The following is a 17,502-nucleotide window of genomic DNA, read 5'->3' on the forward strand; positions in this document are numbered from 1 at the left end:
GCCTGACCCAACTGCTGCAGGATAAAGGTAAGTACGATTTTGTGCTGTGTTTGAGGGGATTGGAGCTGGAGGCATTGAACAAGATGTGTGCTGGGAGAAAAGGGGGGGGGGATTGAGAGCATAGATGTGCTGAATTGAGAGGGGGGGGACTTAATGTATTGGGTGGGGGTAGAATTGGAGGCATAGGTCTAAATCATACTTATGCCTCCAATTCCACCCCCCCAACCTATCATACCTATACCACCAATTTCACTGCATTGCATTGAGGCTGCATTGACGGGCAATGATCGGGCCGCATTGACGGGCACTGGTGAGGCTGCACTGGTGAAGCTGCATTGATGGGCACTGGTAAAGCTGCATTTATGGGCACTGGTGAGGCTGCACTGATGGGCACTGGTGAGGCTGCACTGGTGAAGCTGCATTTATGGGCACTGGTCAGGCTGCACTGATGGGCACTGGTCAGGCTGCACTGATGGGCACTGATCAGGTTGCATTGATGGGCACTGATCAGGCTGCATTGATGGGCACTGGTGAGACTGCATTGATGGGCACTGGTGAGACTGCATTGATAGGTACTGATCAGGCTGCACTGATGAGGCTGCATTGATGGGCTCTGGTAAAGCTGCATTGATGGGCCCTGATCAGGCTGCACTGATCAGGCTGCATTAATGGGCACTGGTGAGGCTGCATTGATGGGCACTGGTGAGGCTGCATTGATGGGCACTGGTGAGGCTGCATTGATGGGCACTGGTGAGGCTGCATTGATGGGCACTGGTGAGGCTGCATTGATGGGCACTGGTGAGGCTGCATTGATGGGCACTGATGAGGCTGCATTGATGGGTCTGGTAAAGATGCATTAATGGGCACTGATCAGGCTGCATTGATGGGCACTGATCAGGCTGCATTGATGGGCACTGGTGAGGCTGCATTAATGGGCACTGGTGAGGCTGCATTAATGGGCACTGGCGAGGCTGCATTAATGGACACTGATGAGGCTGCACTGATAAAGTGTTAATTTTTATTTTTGTAACTTGTTTCTGCATAAAACATTTAACAGTGTAATTTCATGAGATTATTTATGAGAGCGTGTTTAGGGGTGGAATTATGGGCAGGGCGGGGTAGGGGTTGGCTGGGGGCAACTGATGGCAAGTAACTCTTAAGGCCTGGCTAGTAGCTCAGGACTTGAAATTTTGAGCCCTGGTTAAAGTATATCCTTATATTACACCATTTTGGGAAATCTAATGGAGATTGTATAGTGTATGGTAAGCTGAAGGCAAATGTGGAATGCACAGCCAAATTCATTGCTATTCTATGCATGTTCCTGGTTTTGGATAGTAAATAGGATAGTGGCTGCCTCTAATGCCAGTAAATATACAATTCTGGTATCTGTTACTGGTAATGGGGGTAATATATAATGCCCACTTGGCTTCCTATAGAATCTATTCACTGTTGGTCTTTGCTGTCTGTAAATACTTAGGCCCGGATTCACAAAGCACTTCCGCCCACGTATCTCGAGATACGCCGCGTAAGTGTAAATATGCGCAGTCGTATCTATGCGCCTGACTCTGAAACCAAGATACGCCTGAAAATAGGCTTCATCCGACCGACTTATCTTTCCTACGCCGGCGTATCGTGGGCGCATATTTACGCTGGCCGCAAGGGGCGCTCCCATTGATTTCATATTCAAATATGGAAATGAGGGAGATACGTCGATTCACGGATGCAGTTAAACGACGTTAAAAACCCGTGCATGCTCAGAAGCAAGTTATGAGACGGGAGCGCTCGTTCTGGTAAAACTACCGTTCATAATGGAGTAAGCACATTCATCACGCTGTAACAGAGAGAAAAGCGCAAATGGTCTTTTACTAACACGGAATGAGCTAAAGCAGCCCCAAGGGTGGCGTCATCCGCATGGAACTTCCCCTTTATAGTGCCGTCGTACTTGTACGTCACCGCGCTTTGCTAGAGCATTTTTAAAAAACGATGGTGTGTGGGCAACGTCGTTTTAATGATGAAGTTGGAAAAACTTTGTTTTTTTCTACATGCCGAAAAATGATTCTGTGTACTCGGCATAAGGGCTCTTTCACACGGGCGGCCCGTTCAGGTCCGCCTGCCAGTTTTTTAGGCGGACCTGAACGGGCGCTCCGTGCTCCTCTATGGAGCCGCAGATGTCAGCAGTGACATGCCCACTGACATCTGACCCGCTCTGATCCGCCAAAGTGTGACGGAGGAAAAACCTACTTTTACATGCGTCTGGCGGATCGGATCGGGTGAACCAGGACAGACGGTCAGTGTTCATCTGATCCCCCCATAGGGGAGAGCGGAGAAAAGACAGGGCGGTCCCTGCACACCGTGCAGGGACCGCCCTGTCATCCGCCGGCTCAGCGGGGATCAACGGAGCGATCCCCGCTGAGCAAGTGGAGGTTCACGGGGCGGATCATTACTGATCCGCCCCGTATGAAAGGGGCCTTAGTCTCTGTGTCCCGTGGTGTACTCCAAGAAAAGGATTTTACAGGTAAGCTGTCTTAAAATCCTATTTTCTGTGCAGTCTGGAATTAAATGAACAGCCCCACCTCAAGGGAGAGTTTTCAATTTTCCTAGAGCTGGGCTTTAAATTAACACCAGTTTGTTCAATGTGACCAACAGCTACTCATAAAAAGCAGCAAAGGACACTCAATAAAATTGCAACATTTTCGGTCATAAAGTGATTATAAAACTATATCTAAAAATGTTAAAATTTTAAATTCTTTAATGATGATGAAAGTTTTTTTTTTTTTAAATGACTACAGGTCTCCTTATAGTGGCTGTATATACGTCTGGTCTTGAGTATATTCTAACCTAAATGAAATCTACAGAATGCCAGCGCTTATGAAATAATTAAAACACTGTGACTAGAAAACAAAGGTTAAAAGGAAAGCTTTGACTAAGTGCATAGATGCTTTAAAGATAGTTTTTTTTGTTCTTCTTTACTTTTAAATAAAAAAATATGTTCTGAGGATTATGGATCATGGACAGGCAATCCCCAGATCAATTTCTACTCCCTGTGGCATGAAATATAGCAGAGAGAAGAGCGGTAATGTGTGGAGACAGATAATTTGATGGTGTGCATGTATTCCATTGCATATCTGAGTTTGTGCCTCGCTGTCACATGACTCGTCTACAGCATCCATTAACACTTGTGAATTGGATGCTGCTTTAGGTAATGGAGTAGTAGAGGTAGCTCCAAGATTTTGTTCATGCTATGATTGCTGTGTGCAGCGGCCCTTGGCGACTCTATCAAGCTGTATAAAAATACCCAAGCTTCGGATGGGGGAAGAAAAAAAAAAAAGGAAGTCTGTTTATAGGTGTTATTCCCATACAGCCGTGGTTTTACTCCCTCTACATAAGATTACTCTGAAATGTAACGAGCAAAAGGGAAAACTGTAGCCAATCAAAATTAAAGTCGAGTTCCAGCCGTTTCAGTTTTTATTAAAAGTCAGCAGCTATAAAAAGTGTAGTTGCTGACTTTTAATGAACACACACTCACCTATCCCACGATCCAGCGATGCGGCCGCCCGAAGCCTCGCTTCTCCCCTCTCCAAATGTGGCATGTCAAGAGGCCAGGAGTCCCTAAAGCGGAAGTTCTACGTTTGGATGGAACTCCACTTTAAGCTGTTAACTTCACCACATACAATACAATCTGACTGTGTACGGTCTTCTTTAGATCTACCAACAAAGGCATGCCTGATTGGATAACATTTGTATAGGTTTGGTAGGTCTAAAGCCTAGTAAACACAATCGGACTTCCATCGGACAAATCCGTAAATTTTTGTCCAAAGGGCGTTGACCGTGAACTTGTTCTGCATAAAGAGGGCAGAACTTTTTTAATTCACGAAACTATGTGGTTTTTCTGCTCTTTAGCGCCACCCTTTGGGCAACTTTTGCTAATGTTGTCCTATGGTATGGTCTTGGATTTTAGGCTCTAATGCCGTGTACACACGATCATTTTTCGGCTTGTAAAAAACAATGGTTTTCAGCCTCTAGAAAAAACAAAGTTTTTTCCAACTTCATCATTAAAACGGCGTTGCCCACACACGATCGTTAAAAAGAAATGCTCTAGCAAAGCGCGGTGACGTACAACACGTACAACGTCACTATAAAGGGGAAGTTCCATTCAAACAGCGCCACCCTTTGGGCTGCTTTAGCTGATTTTGTGTTAGTAAAAGACAATTTGCGCTTTTCTGTCTGTTACAGCGTGATGAATGTGCTTACTCCATTATGAACGGTAGTTTTACCAGAACGAGCGCTCCCGTCTCATAACTTGCTTCTGAGCATGCACGGGTTTTTATCGTTGTTTAAGCCCACACACGATCATTTTTTACAACCCGAAAAACGACCGTTTAAAACGTTGTTAAATAATGCAGCATATTCGATTTTTTTTTTTTGTCGTTTTTCAGAACCCGAAAAATGATGTGAAGCCCACACACGATCATTTTAAATGACATTTTTAAAAAACTTTGTTTTTTACATGCCGATAAATGATCGTGAACGCGGCATTACTGACAATCAGAAAAATTACAGAACTCCTATTAAAAACGTAGACAATCAATATTTAAACAGTATAAGCATGATATGGAAACAGTGACAATACCCATAACACATAATTTGCCTGGTTTACACAAAGTCAACACAGCATGACAAATTATGAGCTCCTGATATTTATGGACAGTTGAAAAATCACAGATTTTTACAAACTGTCATCTAATTTACTGAGTGTTGGCAACCCTGCCATGAAGTGTGGTCAAAATACACCTATTGTTTACATTCCTACTTCCTAACTTAGGGCTTCAAAAAAATGGCCACTAGGCCGCCTTCTTTGAGCACAACTAAATTGATAATCTCTTTAGCTGTCTTCAAACAAGGAGCCAGGGTATCCATTTTATTGTAGACCATGTTCTTAAAATAATGCAGTACCTAAAAATGTAAAAACCTTGGAATATTTCAGCCAGCCTTTATGGGTGAATGATGGCCTACAAGTATGACAATTGCATTGAATTTTTTTTTTCAAATGGCTCATAGTTTAAAATACAATCGGAGCTTCTTGTCTGCATGAGCCAATTTATACAAAAGGTGATCTTGGCCTTTACAGGTCTTGTGGTTTCAGGAAATATATAGTTTGGGGGGGGGGGGGTTCTTACTTTCAAAGCAGTCAGGCCCATTTTCCACTTGTGTGACTTGTCCTGGGACTTCGTACCACTACTTTGGACTGACTTTTTATGCGACTTGAGGTCCATAGACCTCAAGATTACAAAAGCATTGCTTCAAGTTGTGGCAAAAATTTGTCAAAGTCGTGGCAGAAATCTCAGCAAAGTCGCACAACTTTCAGGTTGCACAAGTGTGAAAGGGGCCTAAATGGAAAAACTGAAAATAGCAAAAATGGTCTGGAAACTTGTGGTGATAAATGGGAGGCAGAGGCTAGCATTAAAAGGGTTAAAGGCTCATATTCTTCCAGAATGTTCTTATCAGAGCTTGTTAGGGAAAGAGAACTCAAGAAATAGACTGTCTTTGCAGGCTGGCCTCTATTTAAATATGCAGTTTAAGAATATACTGCTTGGTTCACATCTATGCATGAAGCGTTTAAGGCAGCCTATTCATTTCGATGGGCTGCCCTACCTACCAGAACATTGATAACTTATCTTTTTATTTCTACCTATGTTGAGCACGAGCTAACTTTATTGAGAGTTACTGGCTTTTGTAAATGATGTGTATTAGAAGCCTTGTGTAAGCTCCAGGTTGGTGTCTTCGTAGCTTGCAGAAGGTTTAGGATGTGTAAGAGGGGGGAAGGGGGGTTGGGTTAGGCTTGGAGTGAGGTTCCTAAAAAATGGTTAGTGTCACTTGTAGGTCTTGTCCCCCCATCCTTTGACAGGACAGTGAAAGGGGAAACGGGATACTGATTAGCTTATTTCTCTATCACTCTGCTGTTTATATGAAACTAATCTTGGTGTGATTTCTTTTAGCATCCTGAAGAAGAAGAAGTTGCGTCCAGTGAAGCGAGTCTCATTCTCACACCCAGGAAGTTTTATCAAGCTGCTTCAGTCCAGTGCGGAAGCCTTAGATATTCCCAGTGTTGAAGAAAACTTGTATATATTTCGAGTTCCTAATGACTCTCCTAGCCCTCAAAGCAAACCTAAGAAGAAGAGGAGCTTTCTGAACTCCAAGAAGTCCACTGCTGTTCTAGCTTAGGAAAGCCACATGGGTCCAGGCCAAGGGTGGAAACATTTCTGGGGAGACAGCAGACTACCAATCATTTCAATACCTAATCACATTTCCAAGCGAGGCTGGTCAAAGAAGTTCATAATTCTCGAGTGACAACTAAAGATCAGCCTGTCTATTGCCAAGTCGGCAATGTCTTAAAGAACTCTGAATTAACGCTAGGACCGGTGGAAATCCCTACATACAACCAAACAATAGTTTTAATATTATTGACCGCCACATTCGGTCCTGATAGGTGTCCAAAGAACTTCAGTACAAAACTCCTAAGGGGTTTCATGAATTTTTTATTTTTCATATATTTATTCAATGTATCCTAATTATATAAGCTATGATATATCGGCACTTTGTAGAGCGAATCATTATCTTCGCTGTATAATGTGTGCTCGTTCCAGAAATATTCTCAATTATTCTATACATCAATGCAAAGAGTGTGTACAAAGTGGAGTAACCAATGGCAGCCAGTAGAATTTAGTTTGTTGAAGTCACATCAGTGAAAATGAAATTCTGATTGGTTGCCAGTGATTGTTGCACTTTGCTCTCTGCTTTATTAAAGCCTAATTATACATTTATTTATTTTTAGTGTTATGAAATTAGGCATACTTCCACAGCAGTGTGCTCAAGATTTGGACCACTAGGCTCTGTGTAAGGACAGCTGTTTGGAACTTCAGTTTTCCCATGCACCCCCTACACTAGTGATGGCGAACCTTGGCACCCCAGATGTTTTGGAACTACATTTCCCATGATGCTCATGCACTCTGCAGTGTATTTGAGCATCATGGGAAATGTAGTTCCAAAACATCTGGGGTGCCAAGGTTCGCCATCAGTGCCCTACACAGACAAAACTAATGTGCTGCAACCTACAAAACTTACCATAAAAGTGCAATTAGCTCATGGCAACCAGTCAGAATTCACTTTACTCATTCAGTCGAAGATGGAGTTTGTTATTCTGTGGGTACTGTATTTTGCTCCTTGCATTCACCTATGGAATTAGGAAAGACAGGGCTACCTGTCATGCTTGCCCAATTAAAGTAATGGGACTACACCACAACCATGATATTACATGTAAAAAAAAACAGAGGTGGGATGTTGTAAGAGTTGTTTTGCTACAAGCCCAAAAATTCATGCACCATTATTAATTCTTCAAATTATCCATCTAAAAGCATATATGACCAACTGGCTAAGACAAAAATCCTGCTGCTCTTTATACTGAGATTTTACTTTTTATCATTTTTATTCCCCACAAGCCTGGGACAATCCAGATTCTTGGCAGAAATTGTAAGCCCTGATGAAGCGGGCAAATAAAACCCCCTGAAATCTGGCAGCTTGTCTATTTGTTGATTTATTAGAAAATAAACCCTTCATGGTCTCTTAACATTTGGTTTGGTACTTCGGAATTTTTCCTGAACTGTCCAGCTGTGCCCAACGTATGAAAAGAGAAAGAAGTGTGGGGGCGCTATACACAAGTAAATAGTGCAATAGGGACTAAAATACACATAATGAATTTTAAAACAAACAAATATAATATGCTTCTAAATAAAGTGCACAAATCCATGAAGTGCAAGAAAACCTAATGTGCTTAAAAAAAGTAAATTTGTGCTCTTCTTAAACAAAGTTTCTTGATTCTTCAATATGAAGCGTTATTAAACTATCCCCACCAATTTCATTTGCACCCAATGTGCTCTACTGGAATAACACTCACCAGACTGCCATGACTGCTTTAACTAAAAAGGTAAAATGCTGGATTTCCCTATAGCTCTTTACATATAACCAATACTTTTGTAATGTTAGGATCGCCGCCGCTCCGCTAAAGTCCTGAAGCTAGCGTGTTCCACTTGCCAATTGTTTAGAACCGGAAGGGAGGGACCCGGAAGTGACGTGACTGAAAATTGCGCCTCAACGTACATTTAGTCAAAACCCTGTCTTCCGGTTCTAAGCAATCAGCAAGTGAAAAGCACACCGGCTTGAGCAGAGTGGCGGCGATCCTAACATTACAATAGGTGGAAAATTTCAGTACCAGGGAGGGCCTCATATTATGTAAGCAGCTTGTATATGTTTTTGAAATATCTTTTAATAAATGGTAATACGCTGTCCAGTTCTTTTATGGTGGCATGGTGGAGTGGAGGAGTGTAATTCTGGATCCATGACAAGTTGTTGGTTATATGTGAAGAGCTATAAGGAAACCCAGCATTCAAGCTATTTCTTACATTCTTTTTAGTTAAAGAGCTCATGGCAGTCTGGTGAGTGTTAAACCAATAGAGCACATTGGGTGCAAATAAATTGGTATTCATGGTTTAATGATGCTTCTTATTGAAGAATCATAGTTACATAGGTTGAAAAAAGACACAAGTACATCTAGTTCAGCCCAAAAAAAAAAAAATACAATCCCATATACACAATCCTTTACCCGCAGTTGATCCAGAAGAAGGTGAAAAACCCCAGCAGAGCATGATCCAATTTGCTACAGCAGGGGAAAAAATTCCTTCCTGACCTCCTGAGAGGCAATCTGGTCCCGACACATGCACGACATTTGTGACCTGCAAGGGCAGTACTAGTGTAAATGGGCCCCAATGGTTTAAAAAAAACATTGGATGTGCTCTCAACCAAGAAACTGTCAAACCATCCAATGGCTGGTGTCATAACTGATCACACGTTTAGCATCATGGCAGTTGAAGATCAAACAGAGGCCAAGATGGTAACTTCCTTGGCTGAAAATAAAAAGGAGGGTTTAGTTCCGCTTTAAGCACTTAAGGATCGCCTAACACCGATATACGTCGGCAGAATGGCACGGCTGGGCACAGGCACGTACAGGTATGTTGCCCTTTAAGAGCCCAGCTGTGGGTCGCTCGCGAACCGGTCCGAAGCTTCGTGACCGCGCCCGCGGACCCGATCGACGCTGGTGTTCAGCCACGACCCCCTACAGTAAGAATCGCTTCCTTAGGGCACACTTAACCCCTTAGCACCCCCTAGTGGTTAACCCCTTCACTGCCATTGTAATTTTCACAGTAACCAGTGCATTTTTATAGCACTTTTTGCTGTGAAAATGACAATGGTCCCAAAAATTTGTCAAAAGTGTCTGATGTGTCCGCCATAATGTCACAGTCATGAAAAAAATCGATGATCGCCGCCATTACTAGTAAAAAAAAAATATATAAAAAAAAATGCCATAAAACTACCTATCCCCTTTTTTTTGTAAACGCTATAACTTTTGCGCAAACCAATCAATAAACGCTTATTGCGATTTTTTTTTTTACCAAAAAAAAGTAGAAGAATACGTATTGGCCTAAACTGAGGAAAAAATATGTTTTTTTATATATTTTTTTGGGGGATATTTATTATAGCAAAAAGTATTGCATTTTTTTCAAAATTGTCGCTCTATTTTTGTTTATAGCGCAAAAAATAAAAACCGCAGAGGTGATCAAATACCACCAAAAGAAAGCTCTATTTGTGGGAAAAAAAGGATGCCAATTTTGTTTGGGAGCCACGTCGCACGACCACGCAATTGTCAGTTAAAGCGACGCAGTCCCGAATCGCAAAAAGTACTCTGGTCTTTGGGCAGCAATATGGTCCGGGGGTTAAGTGGTTAACCTGCATATTGGTCCGGGTCTTAAAGCGGAGGTTCACCCAAAAATCCACTTTTTGACATTAGCTGTAGCATACTGCTAACATCTGCAGTATGCTGTTTTTTTTTTTTTTTTACTTGTACTTATCGTTATATGAGCCCTTGTTTTCCGGCTCTGAGCGGGGAATCCTGCGGGGAATGGGCGTTTCTAAGCGAAGAGGAGTTGATTGACGGCTGCTAAGGCGCGTCTTGGCCTCTGTTTAATCTTCAACTGCCATGATGCTGCACATGTGATCAGTTATGACACCAGCCATTGGATGGTTTGACAGTTTGGTTGAGAGCACAACCAATGTGACAGTAACTGCTTTTTCAAACTGTTAAATTGATGGGTGAACCCCCGCTTTAAGTGGCTAAAAGGTCAAAGTAAGCAGAGATCAGAAGTTCATTGTTTGGGTCTACATACCCGTTGAAGTAAAAATTGCAATACTATACACTCTATTGTACCCCATATAACTATTGCATATATGTATTAATTCGTAAATCCCTATAATTAGCTAGTCTACCATCAGAGTATGCTAGGCCTAATGATATAATGTTAGCTAGGAAGACAGACACCTTTGCTTAGTAAACAATGTTACATTTATTTCCCAAGAAAATAAGAATATCACTATTTAAAGAACGTCAATCGTAACTCATTCAAACTCCCCCCCCCCATTGCCAGCCCATTTGCCTTTGGACCAATCATAGTGTTCACAGGAAAATCCTCCTTAATAGATTATATTACTGACTGTTCTGCCATACTTGGCCTCTGGTGGCAGTATTGCCCATATCATCTCCAATAGCTTGCTGGCCTTTGATCATTGCCATTACTTATGTTGGCAGTTACACCTCCCTTTAAAGCTTGTCTGTGGAGGGGCTAATCAAGGAATCTCGCAGACATATTGGAGCCGCTAGTATCATGTAAATATAGAGGTTTAACTGGCTACATTCCAACCTGGGGGGGGGGGGGGATTCCTGTCCTCCAGGAAACTGCAAGCCTCAGCCTGGCTGACCGTTGGGAATGAAAACAGATATGTATAAAATCCAGAAATTATATTAATTCATGTTGTCTTCCAACACCCGTTAATGCAAACACAGACCTTCACAAATTACTGGGCCCATCCACAACATTCAGATGATTGTCAGAGTATGCATGATAAGAACAGGGAGCAATACTGTTGTCTCGTGGATGTTAAGCTATGTTTATACATTAAGAAAGATATATATGACATGATATTATTTGATTTGAAGTAATATATATATATATATATATATATATATATATGCACTGCTCAATAAAATTAAAGAAACACTTTGAAAACATATCATATCTCAATGGGCAAAAATCTCATTATGGATATCTATACTGATATGGACTGGGTAATGTGTTAGGAATGAAAGGATGGCACATCATTTAATGAAAATTATCCACCTACAGAGCTGAATTTAAAGACACCCCGAAAATCAAAGTAAAAAAATGATGGAGCAAGCTAGTCCATTTTACTGACATTTCATTGCAACAACTCAAAATGGTCCTCAGTAGTTTGTTTGGCCCCCATGTGCTCTCATCTGTGAAAAGCATGGGGCACCAGTGGCGGACCTGCCAATTCTGGTGTTCAATGGAAAATGCCAATCGAGCTCCACAGTGTCCGGCAGTGAGCACAGAGCACACTAGAGAATGTCGGGCCCTCAGCCACCCCCATGAAGTCTGTTTCTGATTGTTTGGTCAGAGACATTCACACCAGTGGCCTGCTGGAGGCCATTTTGTAGGGCTCTGGCAGTGCGCATCCTGTTCCTCCTTGTACAAAGGAGCAGATACCGGTCCTGCTGATGGGTTCTACGGCTCTGTCCAGCTCTCCTAAAGTAACTGCCTGTCTCCTGGAATCTCCTCCATGCTCTTGAGACTGTGCTGGGAGACATGGCAAACCTTCTGGCAATGACACGTATTGATGTGCCATCCTGGAGGAGTTGGACTGCCTGTGCAACCTTTATAGGGTCCAAGTATGGCCTCGTGCTACCAGTAGTGACACTGACCCTAGCCAAATGCAAAACTAGTGAAAAACTGTCAGAAAGGATGAGTAGGGGGAAAAAAAGTCAGACAACTCCACCTAAAAAAACATTCCTGTTTTGGAGGTCGTCTCATTGTTGCCCATCTAGTACACCTGTTGTTAATTTCAATTAACAGCAAAGCAGCTGAAACTGATTAACAACCCCCTCTGTATACACCCCATCCCCCTCTGCTACTTAACTGACCAGATCAATATCCCAGAAGTTATGATTCAAAAGTGTTCCTTTAATTTTTTTGAGCTGTGTATATATCCTGGATATTTTAAGAGGATGCTTTTTTTTGTAGCATGCAGCTTTAAGTATACATATTTACTCTGAGAATTCCAAACTGCTCACTTTACTGATAGGTGGCAGTTGTGATGAAGTTCTATCAGCGGGCCCTGGAGATCATAAACATATTTTAATTTAACATAACGTGCAAATCATCTCAGATGATGCAATAGGTGAATTATATAACAGCACAGATGGCTTGGACTGTAAAGAACCCCAGCCATGAGGACATGGTCCAACAATCATATTATTACAAAAGGCCTATTTGTAACTAAATGGTAAACATTAGGAGTATTGATAAGTCAAAACAATTGCTTGACATGTGTACAACCATGGTGCCCATACATGCATCAAATTTGCCTGATACCTGCTGAACAGCTGAATTTTGATTTATGTATGGCTGCCTTAGGGGGGATCTTGTCCAGTCACGTGATCTCCCCAGCGGCCAGCTTTAAGAAAGAGGAGAGTGTACCCACATATTTCCTATAGGGCATCTGTTGTCAACTGTTTCTCCTCTCACCTATAGCTGGCACTGGAAACTGATCACCTGACCAGACTGGAGGGCCCTTTAATAAGGTAAGTATAAGCATCTTTCCTTTACAGGGTATTTAGTATAAGGCTCGGAATGGAGGTGGGAGCAGGTTTAAGCTTAGTAGTTTGACTGGACTTCCACTTTAGTAATTGTATTATCTTCTGTAAGTGAATGCTTTATACATAGAAATTTTCCTAAGAATGGTTCATTAACTCGGTATACAGTGAGAAGTTGAAAAGTATGACCGATAAAATAAAGAATATCTCTCAGCCCTAAACTTTGATAGTACAGTCTTTGGCCGCTGACATGATTCAGTTTGAAAGGCCATTCAAGCTGCTCATGAATAGAATAGAGTACGTTGCCAGTGTTGTTTTGTATCCTGGCGTGATTTTCACAGCGGTGCTTCTGCTTTGAAGTATAATAATTTTCTTCAGAAATTTTGTTTATGTGGCAGCGATCTTCCTTTCATCAAGGCACAATGCAGCAAAATGACTAGCAACAGTCAAACTACGTCATCCACAGTTTCATACTTTAGAACCCAATGTACACTTGAAGGCTTATATATATCATGTGGCTTATGATCCATATGTGGGTCTCAGTCACCTCTGATGTGATTCCAAGCAGCCTCTTCGCTCCTGTATATCGAAATACCTGCTGTACCACTGAGTAGTGTACACATGAATTCAGAAAAAATTTGCCTCCAAGTTAAAGGAGAAGTCCAGCCAAAGCTTGTTTGGCTGTACTTCTCCTATAGATCACAGGAGTGCAATTAGTTTTAAGCAGAGAGAGGACTGAAGTCCGCTGTTTGCTGATGTCACCGATTTCAGTACAGGCACTGCGTCATCCCGACCACAGAGTCTGGATCCGCCAGGTGCCTGGACTGACACCCGTTTCAGCCTCTCAACGAGCTGCTGAGAGCCTGAGACGGCTGCTCCGCCCCTCCATAGCTCAGCACTCCAATGAGTGAGGAGGGAGAAGAGCAGAGAGCTGTGACTGACAGTCTGCAGCTCTCTGCTCACCGAGCTGTGAAAACTGAGTGATTGGCAATGTTCGATCGCTAGGTTCTTAGTGCAAAGGTGCCAGGGGACAGGTGCAGCATCGGACCAATACTGCATTCACCTAGGTAAGTATGATGGGGGGGGCATCCTTTACTTAATAAAAGACATGCTGCTTTTTTTTTTTTTTATGCAATCAATAAGTGCTAATTTTATACAGAGTTTGGGGCCATGTACATTGCCTTGAAAAATAATTCATACCCCTTGAAATTTTCCACATTTTGTCCTGTTACAGACAAAAACGTAAATGTATTTTATTGGAATTTTTTTGTGATAGACCAACACAAAGTGACACATAATTGTGAAGCGAAAGGAAAACAATAAATGATTTTCAAACTTTTTTTACAAATAAATATCTGAAAAGTGTGGCGTGCATTTGTATTTAGCCCCCTTTACTCTGATACCCCTAACTAAAATCTAGTGGATCAAATTGCCTTCAGAAGTCCACCTGTGTGTAATTTAATCTCAGTATAACAACAGCTGTTCTGTGAAGCCCTCAGAGTTTTTTTTAGAGAACCTTAGTGAACAAACTACATTATGAAGGCCAAGTAACACACAAGACAGGTCAGGGGTAACGATGTGGAGAAGTTTAAAGCAAAGTTAGGTTATAAAAAAATATTCCAAGCTTTGAATATCTCTCGGAGCACTGTTCAATCCATCATCTGAAAATGGAAAGAGTATGGCACAACTGCAAACCTACCTAAGACATGGCCGTCCACCTAAACTGACATGCCAGGCAAGGAGAGCATTAATCAGAGAAGCAGCCAAGAGGCCCATGGTAACTCTGGAGGAGCTACAGAGATCCACAGCTCAGGTGGGAAAATCTGTCCACAGGACAACTGTTATATTTTCCTTTATGGAAAGTGGCAAGAAGAAAGCAATTGTTTAAAGAAAGCCAAAAGAAGTCCCGTTTGCATCTTGCAGGAAAACTGCGATGGAGCTTTGGCCAGGAATCCCAGCCGTGTGAATGCTCCATCGCAGTTTTTCCCATAGGAAAACTGCCAAATACGGCCGGGCAAAAGTCTGCTGGTTTTCCCGGCAAGAAAAAAGAGAACTGGAGCATACACACAGCCAGGATTCCTGGCCAAAAGCTCTCCTCACAGTTTTCCCATCGTGAAAACTGATCGCGTGTACGAGGCATTATGCCGCGTACACACGACCATTTTTCGGGTTCTAAAAAAATACGTTTTTGATCGTGTTTTCGTTTTTTCGAATTTTTCACTAAGTTTTTAACGTTGTCGTTTTTAAGGTTGTAAAAATGGTAGTGTGTGGGCTTTAACGTCGTGAAAAAAACGAGCATGCTCAGAAGCAAGTTATGAGACGGGAGCGCTCGTTCTGGTAAAACTACCATTCATAATGGAGTAAGCACATTCATCACGCTGTAACCGACAGAAAAGCGCGAATCGTCTTTTACTAACACAAAATCAGCTAAAGCAGCCCAAAGGGTGGCGTCATCCGCATGGAACTTCCCATTTTATAGTGCCGTTGTACGTCACTACGCTTTGCTAGAGCATTTTTTTTTTGGGCAAGGCTGTTTTAATGATCGGGTTGAAAAAAAACTTTGTTTTTTCTAGACCATTAAAAACGTATTTTTTTAGAACCCGAAAAACTGTCATGTGTACGCTGCATTAGAATGGTCTAGTCAAAGTCCAGACCTAAATCCAATTGACAATCTGTGGTAAAACTTGAAAATTGCTGTTTACAGACGCTTTCCATCCAATTTGACAGAGCTTGAGCTATTTTGCAAATAAGAAAATGTAGAGACATCCCCAAAAAGACTTGCAGCTGTAATTGCTGTGAAGGTGGTTCTACAGAGTAGCATAACTTTATGATCACTAACATGTTAAGTGAATAATACTGAATTATCTCATTACAATAGCACCTGAAAGTGGCTGGAATATATTAGGCAGCAAGTAAACATGTTGTCCCTGAAGTTGATTATTGAAAGCAGATGAAAGGAACCAACTGTTCACCATGGGCCAAATCCTCAAAAGAGATACGACGGAGTAACTGCTGTTACTCCGTCGTATCCCTGGTCCTAACTTTGGAACTGATCCACAGAAGCAGTTTTCCAAAGTTAGGCAGAAGATCCGACATCTGTAAGGGACTTACACTGCCGGATCTTAGGATGCAGTACCGCATCCGCCGCTGGGGGCATTTCGAGTCGAAATGCCGCTTCTGGTATGCAAATTAGCACTTAGGGCGATCCACAAAGCTTTTCAGCTTCGTTTTTTCGCCGTAAGTTTTAGTTTGCAAGTGTAAAATTAGGGCTGCTTTTACATGGTGTAAAGTTAGTAACACCATGTAAAAGCACATTCAAGCGACGGCATTTGGTATGCATTCCTGAGGGAGAACTCCACGGCAATTTGTAAAATCAAAACCGGCATGGGTTCCCCCCCAGGAGCATACCAGGCCCTTAGGTCTGGTATGGGTTGTAAGGAGACCCCCCTACGCCGAAAATTCGACGTAGGGGGTCCCCCTACAATCCATACCAGACCCGTATCCAAAGCACGCTACCCGGCCGGTCAGGAAAGGGAGTGGGGACGAGCGAGCGCCCCCCCCCTCCTGAGCCGTGCCAGGCCGCATGCCCTCAACATGGGGGGGTTGGGTGCTCTGGGGCAGGGGGGCGCACTGCGGGCCCCCCCACCCCAGAGCACCCTGTCCCCATGTTGATGAGGACAGGACCTCTTCCCGACAACCCTTGCCGTTGGTTGTCGGGGTCTGCGGGCGGGGGCTTATCGGAATCTGGGAGTCCCCTTTAATAAGGGGGCCCCCAGATACCGGCCCCCCACCCTAAGTGAATGGATATGGGGTACATCGTACCCCTACCCATTCACCTGGAGGCAAAAAGTTAAAGTTATTAAACACACAATACAAGGGTTTTTAAAATAATTTATTAGTCTGCTCCGGAGGCCCCCCTGTCTTCTTTATTAGCTCTAATACCAGGGGGGGCTTCTTCTTCCACTCTTCGGGGGTCTTCTCCGCTCTCCAGGGGTCTTCTTCTATCTTCGCCGCTCTCCGCTGTTGACTCGGCGCACCCCGGTTCTTCTGCAGCTGTCCGGTGCCTTCTTCTTCAGCGCTGGCTGCCTGCTATCTTCGTGTGTTAGCTCAATTACTAACAGGCAGCCAGCGCGGTCTTCTGTGACGTCATGGTCTTCTTCTCCCTTCTTCCGATGTTGACTCGACGCCTGTTCTCACTGCAATGATGGAAGCGCGCCTTGCATCCCATTTATATAGGCATCACCGTCCCATCATGCTCCGGTAGGTACCCATGTGGTGGGTGCACGTGGGTAGGCACCCACCACGTGGGTACCTACCGGAGCATGATGGGACGGTGATGCCTATATAAATGGGATGCAAGGCGCGCTTCCATCATTGCAGTGAGAAGAGGCGTCGAGTCAACATCGGAAGAAGGGAGAAGAAGACCATGACGTCACAGAAGACCGCGCTGGCTGCCTGTTAGTAATTGAGCTAACACACGAAGATAGCAGGCAGCCAGCGCTGAAGAAGAAGGCACCGGACAGCTGCAGAAGAACCGGGGTGCGCCGAGTCAACAGCGGAGAGCGGCGAAGATAGAAGAAGACCCCCGGAGAGCGGAGAAGACCCCCCCCCCCGGAGAGCGGAAGAAGAAACCCCCCCCGGAGAGCGGAGAAGACCCCCGGAGAGTGGAAGAAGAAGCCCCCCCTGGTATTAGAGCTAATAAAGAAGACAGGGGGGCCTCCGGAGCA

The 17,502-nt window shown here is 43.4% G+C and overlaps 1 protein-coding gene across 2 annotated transcripts in view; it reads left to right on the forward strand.

Annotated features, from left to right (window-relative positions):
* EVC2 (EvC ciliary complex subunit 2) overlaps positions 1-7,624 on the forward strand; it is a 270,686-nt gene extending 263,062 nt beyond the window's left edge. For both annotated transcript variants that reach the window (XM_040335408.1, XM_040335409.1), the window contains one exon: positions 5,997-7,624. In XM_040335408.1, the coding sequence (XP_040191342.1) occupies positions 5,997-6,222 (226 nt within the window). In that variant the 3' untranslated portion in view covers positions 6,223-7,624. The remainder of the gene's footprint in view (positions 1-5,996) is intronic.
* Positions 7,625-17,502: the final 9,878 nt, after the last annotated feature.

This window comes from Rana temporaria, chromosome 1 (assembly GCF_905171775.1).
Source record: "Rana temporaria chromosome 1, aRanTem1.1, whole genome shotgun sequence".
Classification (NCBI taxonomy): Eukaryota; Metazoa; Chordata; class Amphibia; order Anura; family Ranidae; genus Rana; species Rana temporaria.